Here is a 17,710-nt window from a genome sequence, read left to right as displayed (position 1 = left end):
ATACCAGAATCACAGCAATTAGAGATGGAAAATACCTACTAAGTCATCCTATCTCTCCCCAGCACTTCCCCTGGGGAGGCCATTCCACAATCCAACAGCTCTTACCCGTAGAACATTTCACCTGATACTCAGTCTCAACTTTTCCTTTGTTCAATTACATCCCAATACTCTTACTATAGTTAGACCCCTAGAGGCCACACTCAAGAGTGACTTTTCCTCTTTTGGTCTTCCCTCCTTACAAATATCTGCAGACAACTATCATGCATCTCCATAGGTGTTATTTAGCCTGTATTTTAGTTCTTTTAATCTCTCATTTTATTAGTAAACCTCTCCACATCTTAAATCATAGTTAGGCTTTAAAAAAACAAAAAAAGAGTACAGTTGAAAGGTGCCAGACTGACAGCCCTGGAAACTGAAGTCCTCCGTTCATCTCCAGAAGTGATACTGATACAGCAGTGAAGCTTTCCCTGCACGATACCCAAGAAATGTGCCTCAACTCTGACAGATGGGCTGCTTTCATGGTAGACTGAATATTTTTCCACACATCATAAAATTAGCCGGTGGAACTCACTGCCACAAGATATCGACAAGGCCAAGAGATTAGCAAAATTGAAAAAAAAAAAATAAGGGCTGGACATTTATATGGATAAGAATTTCCAGTATTATAGTAAAATTTAAACAAACATTTTGGAAGGATATAAACATTCATGTTTCAGGGCATAAGCAACCTCTGAAGTGGAGAAGAGCTTCTCTTCCCTAGCTCCTCATGACCTTTACCCATACTACCCTGCTCTCTTAGGTGTTCCCAACATCAGCTTCATGCCTCTACCCTCCACTGAATGACCCATGCTTTATATTAGCCTCAAATTTGCCTCTGTCCAAACAATCCTTCATGCTAAATGACAGCATCCATCAATGAGTTGTCTGCATCACAAACATAGGATTGGTGATGGAAAAGCTCATACATGCCAAAAAGGCCAACTAGCTCCCTCCTTCGTTTACTTCATAAGAAATAGTGTTTGCATCTGTGTGCAAAACTAGTGGGAATGGGGGAGTTTCCAGTTCTCTCTCACACACACACATACACACACACACACACACACGTGAGTGTTCCCAAGCTACAGGTCAGGGGTGGAGCACGAGGGCCAAATGTGCATATAATGTCTGTGTGTGCGTGAATGGCAGTTCGTCGGTGCACATGTGTGACAAGCAAGCCAGTATATCTGGAAATGTGTCTGGGTGCAAGTATATATGTTTGGCTGTTGTGAGTGCACGGGAGCATCAGGGAGTGAGAGCAACGGTATGTGCTTTGGTGTGTCCGTGCAAGTGTTTGAACGGGTGGTTGTGTTCGCCTCTCTGTGCTAGCAAGCATGCATGTCAACATTGCTGTGCATGCGTGACTGCGTTCAGGACAGAGAGGCTGGGAACGTATGCGAGTGCACGACGCACACGTGTGTTGAATCAGAAATATGCTCCTGCTGTTTCCAGTACTCCCCGTGACGCACACATCGTCTCAGTGGGAAGCTGGGGCTGTGTAAATACTTTTATGAAACAAACCATCCTCGTGGCTGGAAGGGCAGGGGATTAACTGCAAATCATCCTCAATCTTGCTTGTTCACTCTCCCCCTTCAAGCTGGAAAACTCCTGCCTTTCCTCAAGCAGCAGCTTGTTCCATCCAAACTGATGACAGTAGAATCATAGAATATCAGGGTTGGACGGGACCTCAGGAGGTCATCTAGTCCAACCCCCTGCTCAAAGCAGGACCAATCCCCAACTAAATCATCCCAGCCAGGGCTTTATCAAGCCTGACCTTAAAAACCTCTAAGGAAGGAGATTCCACCACCTCCCTAGGTAACCCATTCCAGTGCTTCACCACCCTCCCAGTGAAAAAGTTTTTCCTAATATCAACCTAAACTTCCCCAACTGCAACTTGAGACCATTACTCCTTGTTCTGTCATCAGGTACCACTGAGAACAGTCCAGATCCATCCTCTTTGGAACCCCCTTTCAGGTAGTTGGAAGCAGCTATCAAATCCCCCCTCATTCTTCTCTTCTGCAGACTAAACAATCCCAGTTCCCTCAGCCTCTCTTCATAAGTCATGTGCTCCAGCCCCCTAATCATTTTTGTTGCCCTCCACTGGACTCTTTCCAATTTTTCCACATCCTTCTTGTAGTGTGGGGCCCAAAACTGGACACAGTACTCCAGATGAGGCCTCACCAATATCCAATAGAGAGGAACAATCACGTCCCTCGATCTGCTGGCAATGCCCCTACTTATACAGCCCAAAATGCCATTAGCCTTCTTGGCAACAAGGGCACACTGTTGACTCATATCCAGCTTCTCGTCCACTGTAACCCCTAGGTCCTTTTCTGCAGAACTGCTTCCTAGCCATTCGGTCCCTAGTCTGTAACAGTGCATGGAATTCTTCCGTCCTAAGTGCAGGACTCTGCACTTGTCCTTATTGAACCTCATCAGGTTTCTTTTGGCCCAATCCTCTAATTTGTCTAGGTCCCTCTGTATCCTGTCCCTACCCTCTAGCGTATCTACCACTCCTCACAGTTTAGTGTCATCTGCAAACTTGCTGAGGGTGCAGTCCACGCCCTCTAGATCATTAATGAAGATATTGAACAAAACTGGCTCCAGGACCGACCCCTGGGGCACTCCACTTGAAACCAGTAAGTGTCTGAGGCAGCTGGGTTCACTACGGATGCTCTTTCTGGACCCCTGGCCTGCACTCCTGGATTGCACTATGAATGTGTGTAGGCCATGGGACCTCACCCCGGACACACCTAGGAAAGCAGGCCACTTCTGGAACGCTGGCTTCCTAGGATAGTTACGCTGTGCTTCAGAATGCAGAGCTCCTTGCTGCACAGGCTTAGCTCAGCCCTGGCTCTCCAGAGATCACCTTAGCCACTACTAAAGGAAGGCCCAGATCATGTGTGCCCTATAGAGAGGCTTAACTGAGCTAGTCTCAATGGTTGCAGTGGGCAAAGACAAACCTGTCTGAGAGAGACAGCAACCCCAGTACTGCTGCTGATTACATAGCTAGGGAGAACTCGTTCCGCCCCCTCCCCCTTGGGATTTCAGGCTAGGGGCTCGGGTCAGTTCTCACGTCATTCAAAATGGTTTGCCCAATCGTACTGCGGCGGTGCCTCCAGCAGACACTACAAACCCCACAGACAGTCTGTGCCCCTGGTGCTGGCTCTCCTCCTTCCCCACTGCTAGGCTGAATTGAGAGACAGTTACAATTTGCTAAATACTTTCCCAGTATTATTTTTCCAGCTAAGCAGTGGCTGTAGTTGCCACTGGGACGTTACAGGCTCATGAATGGGAGGAGGCACTCAGCGTGATTGTGAATGGGAGGGGAAGTGTCCACAAGCGTGGGGTGACCAGCTGCATTCCGCCTTGAGAGATGGGCAGGCGCTGGGCCGGGCACGAAGAAGGGTGCCCACGGCAAGACGGAGCGAGGGGTGAAAGGTACAGTCACTCTGGAGCCATAAAGCCTTCAAATTCCTCCTGTCCTGCTGGGCATTTCCTGCTGTGCAGGGTGAATGCCGCTGAAACCACCAAGGTCCTGCAGGCAAAGACAAGGCCTGCCCTTCCTGCCGGGCAGCAGAACGGTATGGGTCCAGTATTGTAGGGTTCCTATGCCTTGGAATGCACCAACCTTAAAGGTGACTAGTGAATTTGCAGGTGGTGAGGGGCAGGGGCGTTGTCTCCTCAAACCAACCATATGTTGTTAGCCTCAAGGGCTGGTAGAATCTAGCAATTTATTGTGGGGAGGAGGAAAATTGTGTGATTCCCTGATTCTAGTTTTGCCTTTTTCAGTCAAATTTCTCATCCCACATCTCACCCTCCAAGACAAGTATCTGGCCTCCAACAAGCTTCTTCCATAATACCCCCGCCCCCATCGGATCCAGCCCGGAGCAAACACCCCTGCCAGAGCCTCACCTTGGTCAGCAATTAACCACACGACACTGCCACACAATAAGTCTCTCTCCACCTTTGTGTCTCAAAGCTCATAGCTTTGCTGATGTGGTCAAAAGATTTCTGGGAGTAGCACAGGAGGGAACAAGGCCGGGGGTTAGTGGAGGAAGGAACTTGCAGAAAGTTGCCGCACGCACTTAGCAGGGGGAATGAGTTAGGGAGAGGGGAAAGGAGATGAGTGATGCCTGTAGAAGTCCTAAGTTCAGACTCAGTCAGGTTATTAATTGCAAGACTGATGCCCAAGTGAAGATTGGGAGGGAGTGATACCTATTTGCAGTAGTGACCTCAACTCATGCACTTATGGCAGAGGTGGGCAAGGAGCAGGGGGGGTTGGATGGGTGAGGGTTCTGAGTGGGGAAGTCAGGGGGTGGGAAGTGGGAGGGGGTGGATAGGGGGCGGGGGCCAGGCTGCTTGGGGAGGCACAGCCTTCCCTACCCGGCCCTCCATACAGTTTCACAACCGCAATGTAACCCTCGGGCCGAAAGGTTTGCCCACCCCTGAGCTATGGGATGGGGAGATGGCTGCTGTCTACAGCGGTGCCTCCCCAGATCCATCCAAGGTCAGAGAGGAAGTTGAGGAAGCCATAGGACTTTAAATACACACTCCTCCCTCTCCTGAGACAGGCAGCCACCCTCCCAGCCTAACCTGCTTATTAAAGTACAGTAACTCCTCACTTCACATTGTAGTTATGTTCCTGAAAAATGCGACTTTCAGTGAAACAATGTTAAGCGAATCTAATTTCCCCATAAGAATGAATGTAAAGGGGGGGGGGGGTTAGGTTCCAGGGATTTTTTTTTTTTGCCATACAGTACAATACAATAGTTGGGAGGTGCCCTCGCCTTACCCCACACAGGCACAGCCCACTGGCACTGGAGACAATGAGGCAGGCAAGGAGGCTGAAGGTGCTGTAGGCTAGGAGAAGCATGTTGCGCAGCAGCAGCTTCCCCTACCCTGCAAGCACCAGGGGCGGGGGGCTCAACCCTCGGCCCACCCACTCCACCCCTTCCCCTAAGCCCCCACCCTTAACCCACTTCTTCTCCCCCCCCCCCCTTTACTCCACAAGCCGCGTCCTCGCTCCTCCCCCCTCCCTCCCCTGCCTCCTGCCCACGGCAATCAGCTGGTTTGCGGCGTTCAGAGTCAGGGAAGGGAGGGGGAGCCTGCACGCCAAGTCCTCGCTCCTCCCTCCTCCCCCCTGAACGCCGCAAGCCAGCTGATTGCCGCGGGCAGGAGGGGGAAGGCGCTGATCCACAGGGTCTGCCAGCGGGTGGGAGATGCTGTGGCGGGGGGGCATAGGGGAGCTGATCGGAGGCTGCCAGCTGTGGACAAAGCAGGCAGCCAAACGACGTTATAGCGAAGCATTGCACAACTTTAAACGGAGCATGTTCTGTAATTGAGCAGGGACGTAAGATCGAAACAACGTTAAGCGAGAGGATGTTAAGTGAGGAGTTACTGTATTTGTGCTGAGCAGAGATCATTTGGCAAGAGGCCAGTTCAGTTGATGGTTTTCAATGACTCCCCAGAATCTCCTGGGCCCCTCGGTCAGACAATCACAGCCAAACAGTACTTGGCTCAAACAGTGTAATTGATAACAGTGCTTCTGACCCGCCCAGCCCCCTCCCCATAGATCCAGCCAAGGCGCCTGCTGTCCCCGAGAGAGGTGTCGTTAGCTGACGAGAAGCTCCCTGCGTTGGGAGATCTCGCTTGACAATCATCTCTACTCAACCAGATGGAATCGCATTAGCCAGACACACACACACACACACGAGTGACAGTATTACAGTCAAGCTGGAAAATGCATTGTAAGGGGCAACGCAGATGTTTCAGGCAACCCAGATAAATCCCCGTTTAACCCTTTCAGAGCCAGTGGATCTAAGTGCCCCTTCCCCAAGGGATTTACATCAGGTCTCTTGCGTTTCACCGTCAAGAGAGCCAAGAATGTAGGACTTGCTGTTCAGGATCAGACCTTGGGTCCACCTGCTCAAATGTCTCCAAAGTAAAACTCAGAGCTTGTTAGCCACCCAGTGGTCCAGTTCTGGTGCCCACAAGCTCAGATCACATGAGACGCTGCTGGCAGAAATCAGGACCATCCAGAAATTTGGGGTGACCCTATGTGCTTTGGATCCTTTCCAACCCAGCAGCAGATTTTTCCCCAGGGTCTCCCATTTGGAAGAATTTGCCCTTGCAGCACAAGAACCAGCCAGCAGGGTTTCCTCCCCATCACACACATGATCTGGTCCAGTGGTAACAGGCGAGCATAACCTAACCTCTGCATGGTTACATCCCAATGTTGCACTGCAATCCAGTGATGCCCCAAACAGAAACTGGGGGATTGATTGCTTTTATCCTTGTGGGTTAGACTCATGCAATTCAAGATGAGTAGCAACCCTGCCAGCCAACCTGGTGGCCGATGCAATACAATGTGCATTGAGCTGGAGCCCTGGCGTCGTCTTCTCGTTCACTCAGGCTAGCAGAAGGCAGGGAAAGCTGTGGCAGAGGGGAAAAAATTGCCTAGTCTCTGGAAGAGAGGAGGCAAAAAAAGAGTGGGAGGGAGCTGCATTGCTCTACAGCAACCCCTGCAGGCTGATTGAGGAATGCCATCGACAGGTTTCCCAAGAGAGAACTGTCCAATCTGAACCAGCTGAAGTGCCCTCTGTTACCCAAAAATATATACACAGAAGCTGTTAAGCTCTCAGTCTGTCAGCTGGGCTCCCTCTCTCCCTAGCGTACACACATCTGGCAGCAGCACAGCCCCCTAAAAGCCACTGGCCATGGTGCCAACAGCAATATTAATTCTTAGTTGCCACACTGTCTTGTTTATCTCCTCCAAATAATGAAGCTGACTTTAGATGGTCACCTGGGACAAACACGTTGTTTCGTATGTAATAGGTGAAAGGGCAAAGGAGGATTTCTTTTCCCTCCAGCTCAACTGCAGACCCTTTCCCACCAAATTGCAGTATCTGGCTGGCAGGCTGGCACTCCTATATTGAGAGAGGAAATTCCCCATTCAAAGGTTTCCTCTTCCACCTCACGCCCATGTATGCAACTGCAAGCTATGACCTCCAACACAGACAAGAGAAATCATCACTCAGACGAACCCACTCCAGCCTGAAAAGGACAGAGATGCCAAATTTGCTCTGGGACTTTTAAGGATGGGGAAAAAAAAATAAGGAGGAACCAGGAAGGTTGCTTGGACCAGCAGCGAGGGCCAAACGTGCAAAGCCAAACACAGATAGAGGGCTTCAGGTAGCACCTTGAACGCTTGTGGTGCATTTTAGACACACTTCTATGCGTGTTCGCTGCTGCCTGACATCCAGGAAGGGAACCCAGCTCAAAATGAACCACAAACCAGAGCAAATGGACCAATCTATTTTCATTGAAATTCAAAAAGTAAATGAATAGTGTTACAATGAGGCTTTTTTAATTTTTAGATTCAATAAACTCAGGGAGTATTAAATATAGGGACAAACCCTGAGGTCCCTTCTTGACCCACAGCTAAGGACATTTCTTTTTTAGAACTACAGGTTAGATCTTTATCAGCTATAAATCAGTGTTGCTTCACTGGCTTCTCACGTTTCACAAGCCTCGCACTGTGTGATATTTTTCTTAAATCCTCAGCTTCGGAAGTCAAGAGATTATATGAAAATCTCAGCTTTCAGTTTTTGTTTATTTAAATTTCTCGCCCTCGTGATGGAAGAGAAAAGCTGGCAAATGTGAGTCCTAAAAGTTCAAAACCCAGAAGCACCCCCAAATTTGTCTCATGACTTTTAAGCCAACCTCATGACTTTTGGCAACCTCCTGAGTCATGATTTTGAATGGTTGTGGGTTGGCAATACTGCTACATAGATCAACTCAGGATCTCATTTTAACCTGCTGGTGTTATTTTAGGCCCCAATTCCACCAGGTACTTAAGCATATGCTTAACTTTAAGCACATTAACAGTTCGTTTGAAATCAGTAGGTGTACTTACACACTTAAAATTAGGCACATTGCTTAAAAGTACCTTGTTAAATTGGGTCCTTAGTTACTGCTTGACTCCCCAAAAGTGCTTCATAAGATTGAAACTAACCACAATAGCATAAAGCTACAAACAGTGATGAGGAAAGGAAAACGTCTTCAGTTCAGATTTTAAAACGGAGCCTGACGATCTTAAGGGAATGAATTCTTTGTGATGGGAAGAGCTAAACGGGCATGAGCAGCAAGCAGAAAGGGATGGGGGAATAGCCTCCTAAGGAGACAGGGATGAAAATAAATTCCATTGAGCAAGACTTTCATCAGCTGAATGAGCAATCTGGTAGGAGGCCAGCGGATAGATGGAGCACACAATTGCAGCAGCAGCAGAAAAATCAGAAAGCCAATACTCTGCCCTGACGAATAATAATCATGAGCACTTACGCAGTGCTTTGTAAGGGAACCCATTCAGCATTAGTAATGAGCTAGATGGTAAATACTATTTTCCTCATCTTACAGATGGGGAAACAGAAAGAGGGAGGGGCCAAATTCAGACCCGGTAAATGGCCAGAGTGGTTAAGTGGCATGCCCATGGCAATACAGAGTAGTGAGTCAGAGCAAGGCCAAAAGTCCCTGTCTGCCAGTCCCATGTTTAGCCACTCGTCCAGTGGTTCTCCACCTTTTTCACCCAGGACTCAAAATCCATCCATGGCTTCTTGCCGGGACCCATCAAAACCCCAAGGTCACAGCAGAATCCTATAGCGGATTCTGGAGGCAGATGCCAGGGGGAAATCATTGAAGGAGTGAGGGGGCTGATAAGGTGACTTCTCTACTGACTAGACCATATTGCTGTATGCACTGAGCAGCCATGAGAGGCTGTTCTCTGTTACGAGACTCAGATGAGAACAACATTTGCCTTCCTTTCATGGGCTAAAAAGTAAGCACCCTTCTCATTCCCCTAACTAGAAAATAGTGCTTCAAGCCAGTAAAGAATTAGTATTCCAGATACAGAATCATTTCAATAATATTTCTGGATTAAAATAATAGTAAGTGTTTTGATGTTACAGTAATTCAACAATTACTGTGTTGTCAATAAAGTTATTCACTGCTGTCATGGTGTCAATAAAAAGTAATTGGCTAGAACCTGTGATAGATGCATCAAGGCTATTAATTTTGTGCGCCTTGGGCTAGGTATTTCAATCTATCATTGATTATTTGCACTGCAGTAGCACGTAGGCGCACCACTCAAGGCCCTAGTTTGACAGGCATTCTATAGACATGCAATGAACACACAGTCCCTGCCCCGAAGAGCTTGAAATCTAGGCTTAAAAACTAGACTCGTAAATTGCACCAACTACATATGCATGCAGTGGTGCAAACAGTTAACCGTGGATGGAAAAAAAATGCATCTGTTTGATTTGTGAGAGTAAAAAGAGTGCTACAGTTGCACATGCAAACTCGTTTGGACACACACAATTAGCCATTTTGTTCCTATCGTTGTATATTTTTGCACACTCAGTTACCTGTATCTTATTTATCCCATGTACCTAGGTACAATTTCATGGCATATTTTTGAAAACTGGCCTTCTATGGTTAGGCCTAGTTCTTCCAGAAGTGGTCTCCAATGCAGCCAGCCCAAAACTGGAGTGTGATGGTTCTCTGTATACCCAGGACTGTGAATCACCTTATCATCTTCTGCTTCTAGTAAGTGGTAGGCTTACCCTGACCGTGGTAACTGGGTATTAGCTCCCTAATACCACCAGCTTATTAACCATTTAAACACTCTCCTCTGGGCTAAGACAGCCCCCGCTTTGCCCTGCAGATTAACAAGAAGTGCACCCCAGTCACCGAGTCCCTTTGAAACATTTCCCTGTGACTCCCAGCCGCTGACACTGGCTACTCACAGAAATTCCAGATCCTCTGTGCCCCAGTTTACTAGGTTTCCCTTAAACCACCACTCGTAATAATATACAGCACTTTTAATGAAACAAAGGAAGGTTTTATTTAAGAAAACATAGTGATTCCCCTAGAAACAAGAGAGAGTGATGGAAACTAATGGTTATAATACAAAACAAAATCAGAAAACACCAACTAGCAGCTATACGTATTAATAGTTACCTTTCCTATCTAATACACTAGACTTTCCCCCCAAAGTTCAGTCTGTTGCAGAGCTGGCTGGTTCCACAGGAACCAGGATTCAAACATACATGAAAACATCCCAGCTCAACAAGATGTCTCCTCAGTGAATGGATCCAGAGTGCCTCTCCTCCCTCTGTGTTATATTGAAACACTCATTTGTCTCTGTTCATAGGCAGGGTAATCCCCTTGTCTGTTGTAATGGTCCTTTTTTACCTCCAAGTGGCTTTGACTGTTTGCAGTTGCCTTTGATGTTTTTCCATTGACTATTCTGTGATGGAGCAATGGTAGACCACTGAGCCTGGCATTACCTTACCAGCTAACTAGGGAGGAATGGCAACTCCTTCCTGCATGAACAGGCTGTCACCGAGTAATATCATTCCCTGGTGACGCCTTTTAACCTTAAGACCACAAGGGCATAAACCTCAATATAATTACATTATTCCTTACATACCACACGTACACACATAAAACTATGATTATGAATGTCGTTAAGTTGCAAGCTCTCAACAGAGACCTTACATGTTACTCTTTATGGATAAATACCCTGTAAGCAATGTACTTGATGTAGTGAGTTTGTCAGGTCTGAGATGAGAGTTGTTAGCAAAGAACAGGGAATCATTTGCCAGTGTGTCACGTGGGGGTACAAATAACGGCACTCATTTGGATATCTAACTACCTGCTTCAGGGGTTCAATTTTGGAGGTTTGGTTGAGGCCCAGCTAAAAAGCAGTACTCTTAGAGGGGTATGGTTCTCTCTTACTCCCTCACTTGGAAAATTTCAACAGAATGCTGCTCACAAATTTAAACTCCCTTTCTCATTTCCTCAGACACCCTCCCCGCCCTACAGAGTCTGTTCTACAGCTGCTAGTTGTTACAGAAGATGGGTCCCAAACTGTAAAATTCAGATCTGGCTTTGCCTCTAGATTTTTAACTCTCCACCAAGGTTTGGAGGGTTTTGTATTTCAGGTTTCAAGTTGGGCCTCCTCTCTAGCAAATATGATCAGATGACAGAGGCAACAAGTGAAGCTGTATGGGACGGCTCAGTGTAAGGAACGTATGGCCACATGCGTAAAGACACCATCCTTAGTAGGAATAGAACCCAGGGCCTCAGCACTGACAGCACAAGCAGCGCCTGCATGATCTAGAGTAGTAATTCCATCAGCTGCTATGGTAGCAGGTTCTTATTCTCAATGAGGCCAGCCACTAAAGTAACATGACCAAACACACTAAGCCCATTTATTACATGCAGTACCATTAGTTAGATCCACAAAATGTTCAGGGGCTCTACTCTGAGAAGCATCCAAAAGTTTGAGTGCCAATCTAAAAATCTTTCCAAACTTCTTGAGTCTGCAAAATTGGGCTGGAAATCCACTGAAGAACAGTCTCAGTTGCAAGATTTCAATACTGCCTGCTTCCCGTAGCGCTAGAAATGTAAGAACAGTCTGTTCCATGGTATTAGGAACTTCCAGCAAGCTTGTGAAGTGCAGAAACGCATGACAATGTGGGTGGAATCAGCTAACCAGATTTAAAAAAAAACAAAAAAATTGCTCGGTTTGGGTTTTGGCTGGAGGTCAGATCTTATTTTATCCAAAGTGATTCACTCATCCTTAGTCTGACAACCATAGACCTGATCTTACTCCCATTCATGGCAAAACTCCCACTGACTTCACTGCCTGCAGGACTGGCCCCTTAGACTTTCGAAACAGCCTTCAGCGAGTAATTGTAACCCAAGAATACATGCATCGTGCACGCAGCAAAATGTGCAAATTGGGAAGCTGAGGAGATGCCGACGTGTGCTCCAAGAATATGGCGCTCAGAGGGCCCGTTTGTGACCAGCTGCTCCCGGAGTGTGTAAGGGAGCGCGTGGGGGTTCGGGCAGGCCCCAGACACCAGGCACAACTCTCCAAAGCACAGGGACTCTACGTGTCCCCGGTGGTACCTTCCCCAAGTCAACAGCCGCTAGAAGATCTGGCCAGATACACAAGGGATAGTATTGTGTACTCCATGAAGTAGTGAGGAAGGGATGCTGGCCTGAGGTAAAATCCCACCCAGAGCTCCCCACAGTGGTTCAGCTCCACATTGTCCCCAGTGGCCATTAAGGCATGTTTGAGTCCAGAGTGTGGAAACTCTGGCTTCGTGCCCACGCATGTTTGTGCCAGTCATTGTATGAGCAACTCCGGCAGGTTGCAATGACACTTGCACAGGCCTAAGTGTCAGGCTTTGGAGACACGGAGATCTAAAGGCTGTAGCCATAGACCTTCAAAAATGCAACTTGCTTGTTTGTGCCGCAGAACCTTGGCACTTGTGTGAATAAAATGGCTGATGCCTTATAGCTAGTTTGTGCATCTTGAAAGCCTATGGGGCCCTGTTGGTTCTCAATGTCTCGTCTGCAGCCCCAGAAACCTTGCAGGTTTCGGAATTCAAGATTCAGAAAGAAAATTAAAACAAAAGGTGGCTAGAGCCACACAAGGCCCAAAGAAATAGTCCTGCGCACTGCCCACGCACAAAGCCTGTCCTGCACGGGATCAATCTGCCACAATCTAAAGTAATGTCCCTATTGCCTCCAAACAACTCCCTCTCCTCACCCCCCTCAAAACCAACAGAATCCACAAGCCAAACTGGAAGAAGTGAACGGGACACAGAACGTGGATGAAATATTAGCCCCATTTCTCAAAACGTTGCCACCAATCTAGCCAGAGGAACTATGCAGGAGCACAGATGCATACTACAATCTGTCCCTGTGTAATGCATACAAAAGACTCCACTGGAGACCGCTGCATAGCACCCCCACCCTCCAAACCAGGCAATAAAGGCTGCTATTTTTCCCTGGTCCCTTCTTTGATTTGGGGCCAGATTCTGCTCTCACTGACACCAATGCAAATCCAGTGAAACTTCCCTGATTTCAGTGGGATTACTCCAGATTCACCGCCCAGTGTCCCAAACCAGAACCTGGCACTTTTTGTATTCCTCTCACCCTGGCTCCATTTTTATTTCCCAACATATGGTTGATAAATTCCTCCTTGCCTTTTGCAGAGGGGGCTTGGATATACATTGTCCTGAGTTTGCAGTCCCTAGCTTTCCTGTACAAACTAAATAGGGATATAAGTAAGGTACAGAAAGCCTTAGGTCAATTAAGTGAGACAGGCTACAAACTCCAGGTCTGATTCTGGCCTTCAGATCCAGGAGAAAGAGAACTGCAAAAATATTGAAGAGAATGGAGCTCAGACTAGTTATGTTTACACAGTGCCTACCACAATGGAGCTCCAACCTGGCTGAGATCTCTAGGTGCTACTGCAACATCAAAGAGGTGTGATTTTAGATACATAGATAGATATAGATACACACACACTCCCCTCTGCTAGGCAACTCTCTCAGCACTCAAACATGCACCTTATTAAAAATATTACAGGCTAAAAGACCAATATATATGTTTCTCCACCACACACCCTTTCTATATTATATCCTGCCTTGGCAAAAAGGCAGGCCTGCATTCAAAGGAATAGGTCTTAATAACATTAATGCAGTACAGGCCAATTCCAACCCTGACTGGCACTCTGAGCAGGGTGAAAGGCAACTGACCCAGGACACGGAATGCTGAAAGTTAATAGCTTTATTATCCCGCTTATTAATTAGCTGCACCATGCCAAAAAAAATAATAATAATAAAGACATGCTGGGAGCTTTTCTTACCTTTAGCTGGAAAGGCTGGATCTCATTCAAACTCTGGTCCCTGAGCTTTTTGGTTAGGATCTTCAGCATGGTATAAATCCAGGGAGCGAAGAAAGGGTTAAGCATGCACACCCGCACACATCTACATCTGCTGAGCTGTTGCTGCTTTGCTGGGAGGCGCTCAGAATAGCTTGCATTCAAGCAGCCCCCCAGGTACACAGACCTCCTAAAGGCAGCCAAGCTTCAGCTACCCTGATTTCAGCACTGCCCCTCCCCTTCCTCCTCCACCACCACTCTCTGTCTTTTGGCCCTCACTTTAAAAAAAAAATCCCTTTTCAACACTTAAAAAAAATTAAACTTCTCTTCTTTCTACAGGCTGCAGAAGGAGTGAAGGTACCAGCTGGCAGGGCTCTGCAAGGGACAGGAGACATTTGGTGGAATATGGTTTTATTAAGAAATGGAAAAGCTGTTTAGCAGAGGCCCTGGGCTCTGCTCATGGTAATGGTCTAATATGCCATCTCTCTCTCTCCTTGATGCCTGCTGCTCCAAACAGGCATCCTCCCTCTCTCTCTTTCTCTGTCGCGCCCCTCTTCGCTCTCTTCCCCCCCTCATCCACGCTCCCTCACACACACACTGACTCTCTGTTTCTCTCTCTCAGTCTCTGTGTCTTCCAGCAATGTGAAACTTGTAACAAACAGAACACCCAGCCAAGGCTCTCATTGGCCAGCCAAGGAGGACTGTGTCAATTTCAGTGGGCAGGGCTTCCATTTAAAGGGAAATCGAAGGGGGCAGAGAGCCACCCCCTCCCCCAAACCACTTTGTGGGTCCTGGAGTGGTAGGATAACAGATCTCCCTCTCCCCCACACACACACGCTATAAACCTTGGAAGGGGAATTTCTACAGGGGGGTTTCAAGAGAGATCACTCGCTATGTAGCAGAAGGAAGTGTTTCTTATTAAAACAAAAAAGAATCAAGGTGGGTTTCTCCTAGCCTTGCCCTCCTCTCTCGTACACAATCTGATCCTGCTATACAGGGTCATATTGCTGCCTGTGTTGTCCTGTGGCGAAAACTGACAAAGAGGGGGGGAGCTGAAATCCAGGAAGCCCATCAGCTCCCTGAACCCCCTCAGTGCACACAGAATGTCTGGCTTTCCTTTTCTAGCAGGGCCTATTCTGGGAGTAGGGAGATTGGAACTACAAGGCAGTGAGGGTGGGCAGGGGTGAGCCCACCTACCAGAATACTGGGAGGCAAGGGTGTCATCTGCTCATGGACTGAGACTCTCAGAGTCAGGATGGCTTTAGGAATCAGTAACGGGAGCCTTTCACCACTGGTTTGAATCCACCCACATAGTGGCAGTGACAGAAAGTCCTTATTAACGAATGGGCACTGTGTGGTCTCTGTCCAGTGGGCAGGTGTATCCATCACTATAGGGCACCCTTGTTAGCACTCTGCTCACACAGGAGAAGGAGGGAGTGGGCCACATGAACTGACCTCCTGGAATCTGCCCATCCAAGTCAGATTCAAACCCATGACCTAACACTGAAAGGTTCCCTATCTCACCCCTCACACCTTTTGGGAAAGGTACTACAATGACAGCATTGGAGACAACTCTTCTCTCCGCAGCGCAGGTGCAGTACGGGAAGTGACAATACAAACTTCCCCTACACCACGGTGCCAATGTGTCTGCAGCGACCCCCTCTGTGAGTAAGAGGGTTATGCAGGCTCCAGGAGCCATACACTTCTCAGCCTTGCTGGCGACCCTGCCAACAATGGTACCAATGGTCCTTGGCCATTCTGAACTAATGGGTGGCCACCAGCTCGTTTCACATCGGATACCATGTGGCCATCAAGGTCAGTAATGCCAAAGTTATTTCAGTCACTAACCGTTTCCACTGAATTTGAACCATCAGTTTATAGGTGAAAGGCCCCATTGCCCGTCCTTCGAGCCAACCAAGCCTTTCAGCCCCACCTGCCCCAGGGAAAAGGAGGTCTCAGCTAGTGTAGGAATCCCCAGGAAGGCCTGCGTGGTAAACATGTCAATTCTCTGTTCTCAGCCAAAGCGCCTGTAACAAGATAAGGCAAGAACTGATCATCTGCTGGCTGTGGAGAAGTGAAAGAATGTTTTAGCTTCACAAGAAAAGGACTGAGTTCAGCTCCAGTCAGCAAAGCTATTTTTCTTAAAGGGCCCCCACACTCCCTGAGCCTGCATCACGAAGACACCCCCTTCGTCTTCCAAGGGTGCTTCCTTACAAGGTGCTGGGACTGGAGGACTTCAACCCTTGTATCTGGTATAGTGTACTCAGAGCGTACGCCACCTATCTCAGGGCAGGTCTTCACTACGAGGGGGGTCGATTTAAGATACGCAAATTCAGCTACGCGACTAGCGTAGCTGAATTCGACGTATCGCAGCCGACTTACCCGCTGTGAGGACGGTGGCAAAATCGACCTCCGCAGCTCCCCGTCGACGGCGCTTACTCCTACCTCCGCTGGTGGAGTAAGAGCGTCGATTTGGGGATCGATTGTCGCGTCCCGACGAGACGCGATAATTCGATCCCCGAGAGATCGATTTCTACCCGCCGATTCAGGCGGGTATTGTAGACCTAGCCTTAGACTACAGGCCTGATTGTTTCATTTTCAATGGATTTTCCCTATGTCTCTCCAAGAGGTACTCCCAAATTACTCCAAAGTGAAATCAAACTCAGCCCCTATAACCATGCCTCAGCAAATATCAGGAGGCTGTCTAGATATCTCTATCTAGGTGTTTCATGTACACAGGAACATGGGTATTGGTATATCAGATCAGACCATTAGTCCAGCTAATCCAGCATCTTGCCTCCAACAGAGGTTAATACCAAATGCCAGAGGAAAACATAAAACCTCCACAAAGCTGTGAGATATTATGTCCTGTTGGCAAGGAATTACCCCTGACCCCCATATGGAAATAAGCACATGCCCTGGCGCATGAGGATTCAGAGCCCTTCTAATGTTGTTGTCGTTGTTCTAGTGAGTGTCACTGTAGAAGTTCACTCAGGGCCAGTTCCTGAGGCCTTTATTAACTCCATATTCAGGCACTGGAGAAGTGGGAGCTTTGCCTAAATAAGGATCATGAGCTGTAAAATATGACCCATAAACCTCAGTCAGCTAAAACTACAGGGTTTGACTCCTTTCCTGCATTTGAGCAACCCCTGGGACCATGCCAGGCTTGCTCACACTTCCTACCAGGAACCAGGACAGGCACGTTCCAGAGACCACTTGTTTGCTTCAGGGCAGAAGAGGAGATAAAATAACTACCTAGAACACAGCGCCATTCCAAAAGGCCTGCAGGTTGTGATAGATAGAACCTGCCATCTGACAGGCCTGCAGCTGGCAGCCTCTATGTAAACCCGTATAGACCCCATGGAGTGCAGAGTAGCCACCGCAAAAGCGAAGCGACAGGTCCAGCACCAGTGGAATCTAACACGGTTCCTGGGTTGGTGCTGCCAGCAGAGCATGCAAGAGCAAATGACTGTGAACGGTTGTGATTGTGCCTGAAACATGAGACAGACCAATCATAATTATACTTTGTATTGACACAGGACCTGATTCTGCAGCCCTTACTAATGCTGACTAGCACAAACTCAAACAAGCAAGCCCGCTTCGTACTTACATTGAGCAGTACATCGCACTCGCAATGCTTATATAACACCGGGAGACCCCGGTCGTCGGCGGGCAGGATCAAACCTGGGGCCTCTAGAGCTTAGTGCATGAGCCTCTATTGCAGGAGCTAAAAGCCATGGGGCTGTTTGCAAAGGCCTTAGAGCAAACTCATCAATCTCTCTCTCTAAGTGGTCTCGGTGCCACTACATGGGACAGAACACCACACCCGGTAGGTGTGGGAGTTACACTTACTCACACTGAGTGGCTCGTACATGCATGAGCGGTCCCACCACTTTCTCATGCTGGCAAGCACATGCTCCCACAGGCAGTCCC

The 17,710-nt window shown here is 48.0% G+C and overlaps 1 protein-coding gene across 5 annotated transcripts in view; it reads right to left on the bottom strand.

Annotated features, from left to right (window-relative positions):
* The window catches only part of LOC128834694 (uncharacterized), a 79,459-nt gene extending 65,060 nt beyond the window's left edge, over positions 1-14,399 (bottom strand). For all 5 annotated transcript variants that reach the window (XM_054023700.1, XM_054023701.1, XM_054023702.1 and 2 more), the window contains exon 1: positions 13,763-14,399. In XM_054023700.1, the coding sequence (XP_053879675.1) occupies positions 13,763-13,867 (105 nt within the window). In that variant the 5' untranslated portion in view covers positions 13,868-14,399. The remainder of the gene's footprint in view (positions 1-13,762) is intronic.
* Positions 14,400-17,710: the final 3,311 nt, after the last annotated feature.

This window comes from Malaclemys terrapin, chromosome 3, assembly GCF_027887155.1.
Source record: "Malaclemys terrapin pileata isolate rMalTer1 chromosome 3, rMalTer1.hap1, whole genome shotgun sequence".
NCBI classification, from domain to species: Eukaryota; Metazoa; Chordata; order Testudines; family Emydidae; genus Malaclemys; species Malaclemys terrapin.
The sequence above is the reverse complement of the archived record's forward strand: the minus strand, read 5'-3'. Positions and strand labels throughout refer to the sequence as shown.